Raw genomic sequence first — 14,752 nt, forward strand, 5'->3', positions numbered from 1 at the left:
CATTAGGCAAATCGCTGCACAAGACCTCTTTGAAGAAATAAAGAGCTAAGATGTCAGTTTGAGGACTAAGGTGTGTCTGACCCAAGCCATGGTACTTTCAATAACCTCATAGGCATGTGAAAGTTGGACAATGAATAAGGAAGTCTGCAGAACTGATGCATTTGAGTTACAGTGTTGGAGGAGAATATTAAAAGTGCCATGGACTGCCAGAAGAACAAACAAATCTGTGTTGGAAGAAGTACGGCAAGAATGTTCCTTAGAAGCCAGATGGCAAGACGTCGTCTCTCATAACTCAGACATATTATTAGGAGGCACCTGTCCCTGGAGAAGGACATTATTCGAGGTCAAGTGGAGGGTCAGCAAAAAAGAGGAAGGCCCCTGATGAGATGGACTGACACAGTGGCAGCAGCAGCAGGCTCAAGCATAAAGATAAACAGCTTTGGAAGCCTATATACAGGGTCACTATGAGTTGGAACAGACTCAACGACACATAAGAACAATAAACATCATAAATAACTGGGCAACTATATGGCTTGAGCACTTATGTGCTGAGTGCACTTTCATACCAATCTGTCCTCAAGTATGGTTATCACAGCGCGTCTTTTTGGTGGAGAATCAGAGGTTCTGCATGAGAAGTAACTAGCTGTCTGGTCACACACCAGCAGGTGGCGTGCTGTCCAAAGTATGAGAGCTGAAGTCTAGTTATCCTGGCTTCTAAGGAGCACTCTGGCTGTACTTCTCAAGACGAAAATTTGTTTATTTGGCGGTCCATAGTACTTTCAATATTCACTTCAAACACCACAACTCAAACGCATTAATTCTTCTACAGTCTTCTTTATTCATTATCCAACTTTCACATGCTTATGAGGTTATTGAAAATACCATGGTTTGTGTCAAGCACACCTTAGTCCTCAAACTGACATCTTTGCTCTTGAACACTATAAAGAGGTCTTGTGCAACAGATTTGCCTAATGCAATATGCCTTTTGATTTCTTCACTGTTGCTTCCATGAGTGTTGATCGATCTGAGAAAAATGAAGTCTTTGATAACTTCAGTCTTTTCTCCATTTATCTTGTTGTCATTTTCCGGTCCAGTGGTGATGATTTTTGTTTTTCCACTATGGTGGAACCTATACTGAAGGCAGTGGTCTTTGATCTTCATCATTGGTTTAAATCTGTATTAAGTCGATGTGACCAAGTTGGCTGGATTGAGGATTTACTGTCAGTCCCAAAGAAGTCAAGACAGGTCCATATGATGGCAAACAGATTTGTTGTTGTTAAGTGCTATTGAGGTGGTTCCAACTCATAGAGACCCTGTATAGGGTTTCCAAGGAGCAGCTGGTGGGTTTGAACCACTGACCTTGTGGCTTGCAGTACAGTGCTGATCCTACAGCACCACACCAAGAGTTCAAAGATAGTTGGCATGATTTCCTACAGACTTATGTGAAGTTCTAGATTTGCAAAATAAAACTAAATGCTCTTGGTTTGTATTTTTAATGTTATCTCTCTTAAAAAAAAAAAAAACTTTCTTTTTTTTTTTAAGTAATGGGTTTTTCTTTTTTTAGACTTACCTCCAATTCCTGCATCTTCTAGAACGAGCTTTGCAGAATTCTCCATGAGGGAGCGCATGCGGGAGAAACTACAAGCTGCCAGGGTGAGCAAGATGGCGCAGATATTTTGTGCAATGTTGATTGTCACTCCTCAGATCTTGTCTCCCTTGCCGTTAAATCTATCCTATGTGTCATGTTGTAAATGTTAGTGTACAGTTGACACAAATGAAGATCTTGCTTCTGAAGTATTTAATGTCATTTTTCTAAATCAATCTGCTTACTCTTTTTCCTTAAAGACATTGTTATTGTTAAGTGCAATTGAGTCCGTTCTGACTCATAGTGACCCTGAATAGGGTTTCCAAGGAACAGCTGGTGAGCTTGAACCACCAACCTGTGGTTCTAACAGGCTGTGCAGTCCAGCGCATTAACCCACAGTGCCACACCAAGCCTGCTTAAAGATGTGGACAGTGTCTTTTCTTACTGATCATTTTCTACTGAGTCCGTAACTGTCATTTTCAGAGAATGGCTGACAGTCCATAACAGTAATTTTATTTTGTCTATTTTTCACTTTTAGTCTAAAGCAGAAAGTGCATTGCTGCAGGAAATTCCTACACCAAGACCCAGGCGTTTACGAAGTCCCAGTGAGAAAGAATTGGAGACTGAATTTGGCGTAGAGGTGAGAAAAATGAGCAACTTTTATTTTGTCATCATTCAAACATTGAAGCCACATATAAAATTCTCAGCAAAGGTTTTAGATCAGAGCTGTACACACAAGAAGTGTTAAATATGTATTCATCAATATTATAAACTCCAAGGAGCCCTGGTAACATAGTGGGCTACGAGACTTAGGCTGCTAATGGCAAGGTCAGCAGTTCGAATCTATCAACTGCACCACAGGAGAAAGATGAGGCTTTCTGCTCCCAAAAATATTTACACCCTTGGAAACCCTAGATCCAGAGTCTTTATCAGTGGGAATTAACTCCACAGTACATAACCACCACTACTATCATAAACCCCCAAACACAAAACATAAAAACACGATGCATTTGAATTGTGGTACTGGCGAGGAGTATTGAAAGTACCATGAACAAATAAGTCTGTCTTGGAAGAAATACGGACAGAAGGCCCCTTAGAAGCAAGGATGGCTAGACTTAGTCCCTTGTACTTTGGATATGTTGTCAGAAGAGCATCATGCTTAGTAAAGTGGAGAGTCAGTAAAAAAGAGGCAGACCCCAATGAGGTGGATTGACAGTTGGTAGCACCAATGGGCTCAAATGTAACAATTGTGAGAATGGTTCACGAATGGGCAGTGTTTTGTTCTGTTGCGCAGAGGGTTGCTATGAGTTGGAATCAACTCAACGGACCCTAACAGCAACAAAACACCAAACCCGTTGTTACTGAGTGCATTTCTCCCCCTATGTGACAGAGGAGAACTTCTCCATAGAGTTTTCTGGGCTGTCATCTTTATAGAAGCAGATCATCATTGTCTTTCTCCCATGGTGCTGATGGGTGGGTGCAAGCTGCCAACCTGTGGGACTTTGCTGAATCTTTTTCTCATATAGAGTGATGGTGGTGGTGGTCGTTGTGTGCCATGGAGTCAGCGTAGACTCAGAGCAACCCTGCATAGGGTTTCTCAGGCTCCTGCAGAGCAACTGGTATATTCAAACTGCTGACTTTGCCGTCATCAGCCCCACTCCTAACCCACTACCCTACCAAGGCTACTTATACTTTGGGGTAGTGGTGGTTGGTTATGTGCCGTGGAGTCGGTTCCGACTCATAGCGAGCCTGTACGCTGTTTCCGAGGCTGTAAATCTTTACTGGAGCAGAAATCCTCATCTTTTTCTCCCGCAGAGAAACTACAGCTCATAATTTCAAACTGCTGGCCCTGAGATTAGCAGCCCAATTCATAACCACTATACTACCAGAGTTATTAGGTACTATTATTTTCATTCACATAAGACAGATGAAGACACTGATGTTCTGAGTGACTGTGTAGTTGTCCCCTGGCTACAAAGTGGGACTGGATCCTCCCAGGTCTATCTCATTCCCAGGTCTGTCTCGCTGGGCTCATAGATTTTGTTGGGAAACAGAGAGAGGGAGAGAGAGAGAAGTGAGCAACAGAAAAGTAAGGTTGGTTGGTGGTGACCTTCACTCTCACACTCAAGAAGCTTAATAGCTTTTTATGGTTTTTTCCTTATTTTAATTTTAGTGAAAATATACCAAGAACATATATATCCATTCATCAATTCCCACACATATAATCCAGTAACACTGGTTATATTCTTCAGTTCTGTCACATTTTCACTCTCTCCACCCATGTTGTTCACCATCATTGTTTTAGACTCTCTACCCTTGAAACCTTCTCATCTATGCTTTAGTTACAGTTGACAATTTGATCTCAGAGGTAAATCTGTTTAAATAGCACAGTGCTCATTCACAATGCAAACATTCTTTGATAATCTAGCTAAATAAACAGCTATTTCATTTTAAAATGGCTTCAGGAGATAGCTTCAGTCTATGGTTTGAAGATTTTTTCAGAGAGACAGATTCAAAGGTTTCTCTTGTCTCAATAGAGCCGTAAGTCTAGATTCTTTAAGAATTTGAAATTCTGTTACACATTTTCTCCCCTTTTGATCCAGATTCATTTATTGTGATTCCTTAATCAAAATGCTCAGTAATGATAGCTGGGTACCATCAGTTCTTCCAACCTCATGACTGAGGATGCAGTTAAACCTGCAGTCCAGTTCCTTCACTTTAATGGTTTTCCACAAGCTTTGGAAAGCCACTGACAATAAGATGCAGAGGTAGCTTGGATGTGCTGGGTGATTTTTGTCTGAAATGCTGTCAGGAAATCTCAATGTACGCATGCCCAGAGAGACAGAAAAACAGATAAGGAAGCATTTCTCCTGTAGTAAGTCATGAAGTTTGGAGAATGCCTTTTCACTGTTTCTGGAGGGAAAGAAGGCCGAATGAGGAGGAGCGTGTCCCACAGAGAAACCTCATAGTTAAGGCACATGAGAATGATAGAAAGGCAGTAAAAGGTGGGAGTTTTCAGGGAGGTAGGTGCTCTGACTGGAAGCGTAGTGATTACGAATCGGGCTGCGAACCGCAAGGTCAAAAGTTTGAAATTGACAGCTGTTCCGCAGGAGAAAGATGAGGCTTTCTGCTCCCGTAAAGATTGATAACAAAGATTGATAGCCTCGGAAACCCTGTACAAGGTCGCTATGAGTAGGAACCAACTCCACGGCACATAACCAACAACAACCAGGTGAAGGATGCACACATAAAGGAAGGAAAAGAACAGAGCAAATGGCTCCACAAAATCTCGGTCAATTCTAACTCAGTGGTTTTCTGTTTTGTTTTTTAACCACTGAGAAAGCTAAGAACAGGCTGTAAGGACATCTCACACTGAGAGATTGCACATTTTCTTTTGTGTGATGAGATGCTATCAGATCTAGCCTATCTTCATCCAAACTGATTTCTTTATGCTCCAGAGGTGCAATCTCCCTTTGCATGCTGTGATCGGTCCATAGCGCTTTATTGGGACACTCGGTCTGATAAAATGGATACACGGCATGCCTTTGAGATGCGTGCTACTGAAGAGATATTTCTGTTTCTTTCATTCCAATAACTTTGTTTTATTATACAGGCTATGTTTTCATTTTTAAATGGTGAAAATAAAGAAAAGAAATATCTAAAATCCCATTGACTTGACACAAACTCTGGGCTTTTCATGGTGTGTATTAGAGGTAAACTGCCAGGGCCTCCGATCTCTGATCTCGAAGTCATGGTAGCAAAGGGCCAAGGACCAAAGGCCATAGCAGTTGGTATCACAAATAACACTGGACTTTTCAGGAAAAAAAACACATACTCTTTTGGCTTATGGAATATTTCTTTTGCATGCTTATTTTTTTCTATTTTATTCCATATCTATTTTATTCTCTATCTAAGTCCCATTCTTACAGATTTGTAGCAACCATAAATTGTCTTGTTTTTAAAAACCACTTCATATTCATCGTGGAAGATCTCACTCACAAGGGCATTTATTCAAGTATAGACCTTAAATCCAAAACAATAGCTCAAAAGTGGTTAGCAAATCTGATGCAGACCATGCAGACCCAGTCAGGAGTTCAAGTCCCTGTGGGCCCAAGCGTTGCTGACCATCCAAACCATAGGCTCTGAGGATCAGACTTTAGCCACCTAGCAGACATAGCAAAATGTCCTTTATCTGATTATTCAGATATGCTGGTTAGTAATTCCATACATGAGCCCTGGATACCCACAGATAAATGTAAAAACCTTCCCTAAAAGCTGAGACTGTAAATTCCAAAAAGGCAAAGTTTTTCCCAAAAAAAAAAAAAAAAGCTAAAGAGGATAATAGAGAGAAACACTGTTAGCTGATGGTATGTGGAGGGGATTATAATCAATGTAATGAAACAAGGTATATGAATGTTTGAATGTGAAACCGATGAAGTGCCCTGAAAACTTTCACTCAATCCACAATAAAAACCTTAAAAAAAAAAAAAAGTGGTTAGCAACCCAGCACTTAACCACGGTGCCACCAGGGTTTCTACATACAACGAATGATATTGCGCTTGTGGTTGGATGCCCTCTAGTCATCTCCTACTCAAAGCAATCCCCATGTACAACAAAACTAAACACTGCCATGTCCTGGGCCAGCCTCACAGTTGTGTGAGCGCATTGTTGCTGCCACTATGTCAATCCGTCGCATTGAAGGTCTTCCTCTTTTTGGCTGGACCAAACCCCAGATTCTCTTCTTTTCTGTATTTGTTTCTTTATCATTGTGCTAAGTAAAACTTCCCTGAGTCTTATATCATCCTCAGCATTCTAATTAGCAGCCAAGTGCATTTATCCATCTGCACCAACTGACTCCAGCAAGTCTTGCATCCATAGGGTCACCTCTCTGTCACGTGTTAGACTTAGTTACAATCAAGCATTGTTGATGTATCTCTTCATAGATCGTTTAGAAATGGCCCTGTGTGAACTGGATATGATACCAATCTATAAAATAAATGAGTCCTGCTGGTGCAGTGGTTAAGCACTGGACTGCTAACAGGAAGTTGGTTCAAATCCACCAGCAGTTCCACTGGAGAAAGATGGGGCATTGAAAGTCCCATGGGGCAGTTGTACCCTGTCCTGTATGGTTACTATGAGTTGGAATCTACGGGACCACTAGAGCTTTATTTGGGATTTCTTCAATGGTCAGAAGATACGTTTTTTGAGTTAGTCTTTGTTTTACAGCATTCTCGATTTCTTGATACAAATGGCTTATCATTTTCTCCCCAATTATGTAGCCAAGTAAAGAGGCGCTAAGGACTCAGCAAGAAGATGGCTCCCAAAGTTATTCAAGAGTCAAGCATCATGAGTTTATAAGAAAAATCAAGACTAAACCTCTGGTGAGAATTTTTTAAAATCATGCTTTTGTTGTGTGTTTGTTTTGTTTTTACTCAAAAATATCCAATAAGAGATGGTCACTGGGGCTACTATGGAGCATGCCCAGAAACAGATAGAAGACGTGTTTTACTTTCCAAAGATTGGAAGCTAGCTGAAAAGATGGGACTCCTTTCTGATTTGTGGAGGAGGCTGAGCAGGAAATGGTAGCCAGAAGAGTGTTCACCTGTGAATGTAGCAGCTTTCCTGGTGGCAGACAGGCCGGGACAAAATCAAGAAAACTCAAAACCAAGAAAATGGTCATTGATTATCTTTTTAAGGTAGGTAGATTCTGTATTGCTCATAATTAAATATGACAATCTCAACATTGGTCTCTAAACACGAAACCCCGTTTTGGCATGTGAATCATCTTTTCAAAAACTTTTATTGCAGTCTGTAATATATGTGGAGTCCTGGTGTGGTACTAATAGGATAAGCATTGGACTGCTAGGTAGGACAGTTCAAACTCACCAGTCGCTCCTTGGAAACCTTATGCAGGGTCGCTACAAGTAGGAACTGACTCAATGGCACTTAACAACAACAACAATAGCATAATATATGTATTACTCTATGGAATGTTGTTGTTTTAAGTGCTGTTGAGTTGGTGCAAGTCTGCATGGGGTTTCTGAGGAAACGCTATGGGGCAGGTTTACTCTGTAACACTTGGGGTCACCATGAGGTGGAATCAAGTCAGTGGTAATAGATTTGGATTTTTGTTTAATGAGGAGGGGGAGGCTGGTGGGTTTAAACCACCAATCTTTCTGTTAACACTCCAGTGCTTATCATACAGCGCCACATCAGGACTCCCAATGCAATGTACTGGAATGAAAATAATTCCTGACAGGAACGCAGTACCCAGTAAGCAAGGTAAGTACAGGCTTACTTGTGTAGATTTACTAATCTGTCATAAACAACTCATGTGAAATTGTTCTTTACAGATTAGTAAATCTGCACAAGTAAGCCCACGCTTACCTTGTTTACGGTCCTGTGCCCCTGAATTGAGCCAGCTGTCCATGACTAGTACAGAGTTTGTCTCGATTTATTTCATCTGAAGTTTCTGTTGCTCTCTTTCCCTCCTTAGGTTCCACCAGGCTTCCCTTCTGCGGAAGATGCCTATAACTTCTTTACTTTCAACTTTGATCCTGACCCAGAGGAATCAGAGGAGAAACCAAAAGCCACAGCTGCAGACAAAGATACTCAGGAGGAAGAGGCAGGAGAGGAAGAAGAACCACCCATGCAGGAAGGAGTAAACAAAACGGTAATGAAAAGGGACTCCTGGGGTGACACAAACAGCAAATCTGGCTTCAAAGAAGTATGGCCGGATGGTTTCTTAAAAGCAAGGTTGGTGAGACTTCATATCATGAACTTAGGATGTGTTCTCAGGAGGGATAGTCCTTAGAGGAGGACATCATGTTTGGTAAAGTGGTGGGTCAGCAAAAAAGTGGAAGACCCTCCATGAGTGGGTTCAAACACAATTTGTGAGAATTCTGAGAATGCGGCGGGACCGACCAGTGTTTCAGTCTAGTCTACGTAGGATTGCTGTGAGTCAGAACGAACTTCAGAATCCACCCAACAGTCTGTCACAGTCACAACTAAGCAAGAGGTGAGCAGTCTAACCCGCCCGAGGTTGCCACAGAAGAAGGGCTCGCAATTTGCTTCCATAAAGATCACAACCCAGAAACCCCTCGAGAGCACTTTCACTCTGTAACAATTGGGGTCACTGTGAGTTGGAATTGACTCAGTGGTAACAGAATTGGGGTTTTGTTTAATGAGGAGGGGAAGCAGACAATGAGGAGGAATGATGATGATGGGATCCTAGCAAGGATGAGGACAACCCTGTCACCCCCATTTACAACAATTCAACCAAGTCTTGGTTGAAGACAGTAGGAGTTTAGACTGCTGGAGAGTTACACCTTACCACTTGGGTAGTAAAAAATCCACACAAAAAGACCACCAGTGGCTGTCAAATCAGATTTCTGGCCTCGCCATGTGTTGCAGAACTGCTCTGTACGGTTTCCATGGTTGTGACCTTTCTTCCAAGGTGCCTCTGGATGGATTGAAACCACAAACCTTTTAATTAATACCCCAGTGCTTAACCATTTGCACAATCTCAGAGACTGCTCTGAGTAATAATAGTCTGGATTCAATTTGTCCATCATTCTCACCCCTCCACCAAAAAGAAAACAGAACAATGTGGCCTGCAGAATGTCATGCTGAACTCCGCACACTGATTAGTTCCATGTCACATGAACAGTACTTGCTTCTCCAAGACAAACAAAACTTCCCTCTCTGCCGCCACGACCTTGTTTTCTCTTCCCAATGCCACACCCAGATCATAACTCATCCCATAACTGTAGTTGGTGTGTCTGTGATAAAAGGAAAACACAGCAGAACGTTCCAGAACATGCACAATGGATATTTTTCCATGCTTCATATATGGTCTCTTCCCTTAAAAGATGTCTCCCAAAAGGGGATTTTCTTAACCTAGGTCTATGGAGACTTGGGAACTTTTCAGCATGTATTTTTTCCTTACATAAAACGATTATTAGAAGGACTTTAAAAATGTGTAGATTGTCTTTCCGTTATTTCACTAGGCGATTCCTGTTTCTGATGGAAAGGTATTACTTTGATTCCTGAAATCAAGGAAAACAAACTCTCCTTTAGGCTTCTAAGTGTTGCCAGCCCCAAGGCCTTCTGAACACACCCGCATGTTAGCCACAGTTCAACTAGCATGGAGCCATGCTCTGAGGTGTCTACCTTCTTCACCTTGGGATTTGCAGATTTCTGTCTGTCCTGGTGTGAAGTCCTGATGTGGCGCTGTAGGATAGGTTTGAATCACAAGGACAGCAGTTCATACTCACCAGTCACTCCTCAAAACCCCTATACAGGGTCATTTGGGGTCAGAACCAACTCAACGGCACTTGACAACAACAATAATCTCTCTTGATAAGGTCCTGGTGTGGCACTGTAGGATAAGTACTGGACTATTAGCTGCAAAGTTATAGGTTCAAATCCACCAGCTGCTTCTCAGAAACCCTGTACAGGGTCACTGTGAGTCAGAACCAACTCCACGGCACTTAATGACACACAGCAATCTATCCCAATCTATCCGGACAGATACTTCGTGCATATTTTCAGGAGGAACCAGTCCCTTGGGAAGAACGTCATGCTTGGTTAAGTAGAGCATCAACAAAAAAGAGGAAGACCCCCAATGAGATAGACTGGCACAGTGGCAGCATGAGTGGGCTCAAACATAACAATTATGAGGAAGGTGGAGAACCCGGTGGTTTTCTTCTGTTGTACTTAGAGTCACTATGAGTTGGAACCAACTAGACGGCACCTAACAACTTCTGTCCTGACATACTTGTGTACTAAAACTACCAATGACCATTGGACTGAAGGACTCAGGGGGTCTGGCCTAGAATGAAGCATAGATTGTTCTGTGCATTTATCGAGAATGTCGCAGAACTGTCACTTCACCTTTCTCACTACATCATATCACATAATACATGATACCTTGGCAGGCGTTTGGTTTGGGCTTCATTTGGTTTGATTTCTTTGGTGGTGGGGTGGTGAGTCCCCTAATTTTATGATTCTGTTTTGTATTAAGGATTCTAAAATTTCCTTTTTTTCCTCTTGTGTTAATTATCTATTTATATTGGTTGGTTATATATGCCGTGGAGTCAGTTCCGACTCAAAGCTACCCTGTACTGGGTTTCCGAGGCTGTAAATCTTTATGAGAGCAGAAAACCTCATCTTTCTCTTGTGGAACAGCTGGTAGTTTCAAACTACTGACCTTGAGGTTTGTGGCCCAATTCGTAACCATTACGCTACCAGAGCTCTTTAATTATCTATTGTTAGGTGACATCGAGTCAGTACTGACTCATAGCGACCTGATGCACAGCAGAATGAAACACTGCCTGATCCTGGGCCAACCTCACTATCGTTGCCACGCTTGAGCCCATTGATGCTGTCACTTGGCCAATTCCATCTCGCTGGGGGTCTTCCTCTTTTTCTCTGACCCTCCACCTTACCAAACATGATATCCTTCTCCAGCGATTAGTCCTTCCTGAATCCTATAAGCATAGTGGCTTTGTTGTTTTTGTTATGTGCCGTGGAATTGGTTCCGACTCATAGCAACCCTGTACAGGGTTTCCAAGGCTGTAAATCTTTACGGGAGCAGAAAGCCTCATCTTTCTCCCACAGAACAGCGGTTCGCAGCCCGAGTCGTAACCACTTTGCTACCAGAGTTCCTATAGTGGCTTTAAGCAACACATATTTATGATCTCACAGAATGGGTCTGGAAGCCAAGAGCAGCTTAGCTGGGTGGTTCTACCTCAGAGTCTCTTGCAATATTACAGAAAGATGTCAGTCAAGACTGCAGCACAGCCATCTGACTGCTTGACAGGGACAAGGTGGCTCATTTTCAATGTCTGACAAGTTCATGCTGGTTGTTGGAAGGAGGCCACAGTTCTTTGTCATGCAGACCTCCCAATAGGAAGGGATGAGTGTTCTCCTGGTGCCACTTGGCTTCCCCCAAAGCAAATGATCCAAGAGAGAAGGCAAGGAGAAGAATCATGGTCCCTGTAACGGCCTCCTCTCAGAAGCTACATCCATTGTTGTTGTTAGCTGCTACGGAGTTAGCCTTGATCCATCCATGACAGGATCGGACCATTGCATTTCACAATGTTTTCAATGGCTACTTTTCTTCCTAGTTCATCTTAGTCTAGAAGCTACATTCAAACCTGTTCATCACCACACAGACAGATAATAGCTGAGTTTGAGGTGCATTGGTGGGAAATCAAATCTGTGTCTCCCAGAAGGAAGGGTGAAATTCTACCATTGAACTATGACTGTCCCCTTACATACCATTTGTTGTTGAGTGTCCCTGAACTGATTGTGACTCATCATGGCACTATAGAACAGAACAGAACTGCCCTATTGGCTTCCCTAGACTGTTGTCTTTATGAGAACCAATCAGCAGGTCTTCTCTTCCACATAATTGCTGCTGGGTCAAGCCACCAACTGTCTGGTTAACAGCTGGGCCCTTTACCATTGTGTCATTGGGTTCCTTTGCATACCTTACTTCTGCCATCTCCAACTCATTATTAGTAAATCATGCAGTACTGCCCACACTCAAAGGGGGGTGGAGAAGTAGGTTCCACCTTTTGAAGGTGTTGTTAGGTGCCATCAAACTTGTTCCAATTCGCGGCAACTCTATGCACAGTAAAATGAAACCCTGCCTGGCCCTGTACCATTTTCACAACCATGGCTGGGTTTGAGCCCACTGTGGCAGCCACTGTGTCACTCCGTCACACTGAGCATCTTCGTCTGCTTCACCAGTCCTCTATTTTACCAACCACCATGACCTTCTCCAGGGACTGGTCCCTCCCTCCGAAGCACATGAGATTAAGTCTCGCCCTCATTGCTTCTAAGGAACATCCCAGCTCCACTTCTTCCAACACAGATTTGTTCATTCTTTTGATAGTCAATAGTATATTGAATATTTTTCACCAACATCTTAATTCAAGTAATTTGAAGGTTGTTGTTAAGTGCCATCAAGTCAGTACCGACTCACAATGACCCTATGCACAACAAAATGAAACACTGCCCAATCCTGGGCCAACCTCACAATTGTTGCCACGCTTGAGCCCATTGATATTGCCACGTTGCCAATCTATCTCACTGGGGTCTTCCTCTTTTTCTCTGACCCTCCACCTTACCAAACATGATATCCTTCTCCAGCGATTGGTCCCTTGTGACAATGTGTCCGGAGTATGAGAGATGAAGTTTAACCATCCTGGCCTCTAAGGAGCACTTTGGCTGCACTTCTTCCAACACATATCTGTTCTCTTGGCAGCACATGGTACTTTCAATGTTCTCCTCCAACACCATAACTCAGAAGCATCAATTCTTCTACGGTCTTCTTTATTCACGGTCCAGCTTTTGCATGCATATGAGGTTATTGAAAATACCATGGCTTGGGTCAGGCACACCTTAGTCCTCAAGCTGACATCTTTGCTCTTCAACACTTTAAAAAGTTCCTATGCAGCAGATTTGCCTACTGCAAATAATCTCTTGACTACTGCTTCCCTGAGTGTTGATAGTTGGTCCAAGGAGAATGAAGTCCTTGACAACTTCAATCTTCTCTCCATTGATAAGAATGTTGTTTATTGGACCAGTGTTGAGGATTTTTGTTTTCTTTACATTGAAATGCAATCCGTACTGAAGGCTGTGCTCTTTGATCTTCATCAGTAAATATTTTAAGCACTCTTCACTTTCAGCTAGCAAGGTTGTATCACCCGCATATTGCAGGTTGTTAATGATTTTTCCTCCAATCCTGATGCCATGTTTTTTTTTATATAACTCAGCTTCTCGGATTATTTGCTCAGCATACTTGTTGAATAAGTATAATAAAAGAATACAACCCTGTCGCACACCTTTCTTAATTTTAAACCATTTAGCGTTCCCATGTTCTATTTGAACTGCCTCTTGGTCCATATACAGATTCCTCATGAGCACAATTAAGTGCTCAGCCATACTCATAAATCACAATGTTGTCCATAGCTTGTCATGATCCACACAATCGAAAGCCTTTGCTTAGTCAATAAAACTCAGGTAAATATCTTTCTGGTAGTCTCTGATTTCAGCCAAGATCCATCAGACATCAGCAATGATATCCCTCATTCCATGGCCTCTTCTGAATCCGGCTTGAACCTCTGGAAGTTCTCTGTCAATGTATGCTTGTAGCTATTTCTGTATCACCTTGAGTAAAACTTTACTCGCATGGGATATCAAAGATATTGGCAGATGATTTCTGCATTCTGTTGGGTCACCTCTCTGTGGAATGGGCATAAATACAGATCTCTTCCAATCAGTTGGCCAGATAGTTTTCTTCCAAATTTCTTGGCAGAGATGAGTGAGTGCCTCCTGTGCCGCCTCACTTTCTTGAAAGATTTCAATTTTTATTCCATTAACTCCTGGTGCCTCGTTCTTTGTCAGTTCTTTCAATGCACCTTGGACTTCTTAAGTATAAAAACCTGTGTTATCTTCTTAAATCATTATACTAGTCTCCAAAGAAAAAAGAAGGAACTTCTGCCTTCCTTTTGTGGCTTTATTTCTCTCCTGGTAACTCATGGTGTGACATTGTAGGATCAGCACTGGACTGTGAACCACGAATTCGGAAGTTTAAACCCACCAACTGCTCCTTGGAAATCCTATATATGGTTGCTATGAGTTGGAACCAACTTGATGGCACTTAATAACAACAATTCATGTGTACGTTTAAGTCCTTTCACTGTAGTCCATGGTGTGGTCTGTTCAGACATTGTTTACTGATTTTATGCTCAGCATGGACTTGAATCTTTCTAGCAGACGTTTTGCATCATCTGTGGGCCCCTTTACTGGCATCCAACTCCTGGCTGTTCCAGGCTTTTCTCAGGATCCCTTTGCTCACCACAGCCTAGCACTGAGTGAAGATGGGGCAGGTGTGGAAAGCGTGCTTACTGGTATTTGGTGATTGCCCTCTCTTTGCTTTGAAAGTGACTTTGGCCTTTATACTTTGTACTAAGGGCATGGTTTCCCTGGAGATTTACTTTCCCTTCTTATTATAGTGCATATTTTGGGTAGAACTATTAGGAAACATAAGCAGCTCTGGTAGCGTAGTGGTTATGAATCGGGCTGTGAACCTTAAGGTCAGCAGTTCGAAACTACCAGCTGTTCCACGGGAGAAAGATGAGGCTTTCTGCTCCC

At 42.4% G+C, this 14,752-nt stretch overlaps 1 protein-coding gene across 1 annotated transcript in view; it reads left to right on the forward strand.

Annotated features, from left to right (window-relative positions):
• Nucleotides 1-14,752, forward strand: part of CC2D2A (coiled-coil and C2 domain containing 2A) — a 175,007-nt gene that overhangs the window by 30,846 nt on the left and 129,409 nt on the right. The window contains exons 4-7 of the mRNA XM_006873814.1: nucleotides 1,565-1,653; nucleotides 2,124-2,225; nucleotides 6,865-6,966; nucleotides 8,082-8,258. Of these exons, the coding sequence (XP_006873876.1) occupies nucleotides 1,565-1,653; nucleotides 2,124-2,225; nucleotides 6,865-6,966; nucleotides 8,082-8,258 (470 nt within the window). The remainder of the gene's footprint in view (nucleotides 1-1,564; nucleotides 1,654-2,123; nucleotides 2,226-6,864; nucleotides 6,967-8,081; nucleotides 8,259-14,752) is intronic.

Source organism: Chrysochloris asiatica, unplaced genomic scaffold, assembly GCF_000296735.1.
Source record: "Chrysochloris asiatica unplaced genomic scaffold, ChrAsi1.0 scaffold00256, whole genome shotgun sequence".
Lineage (NCBI taxonomy): Eukaryota > Metazoa > Chordata > Mammalia > Afrosoricida > Chrysochloridae > Chrysochloris > Chrysochloris asiatica.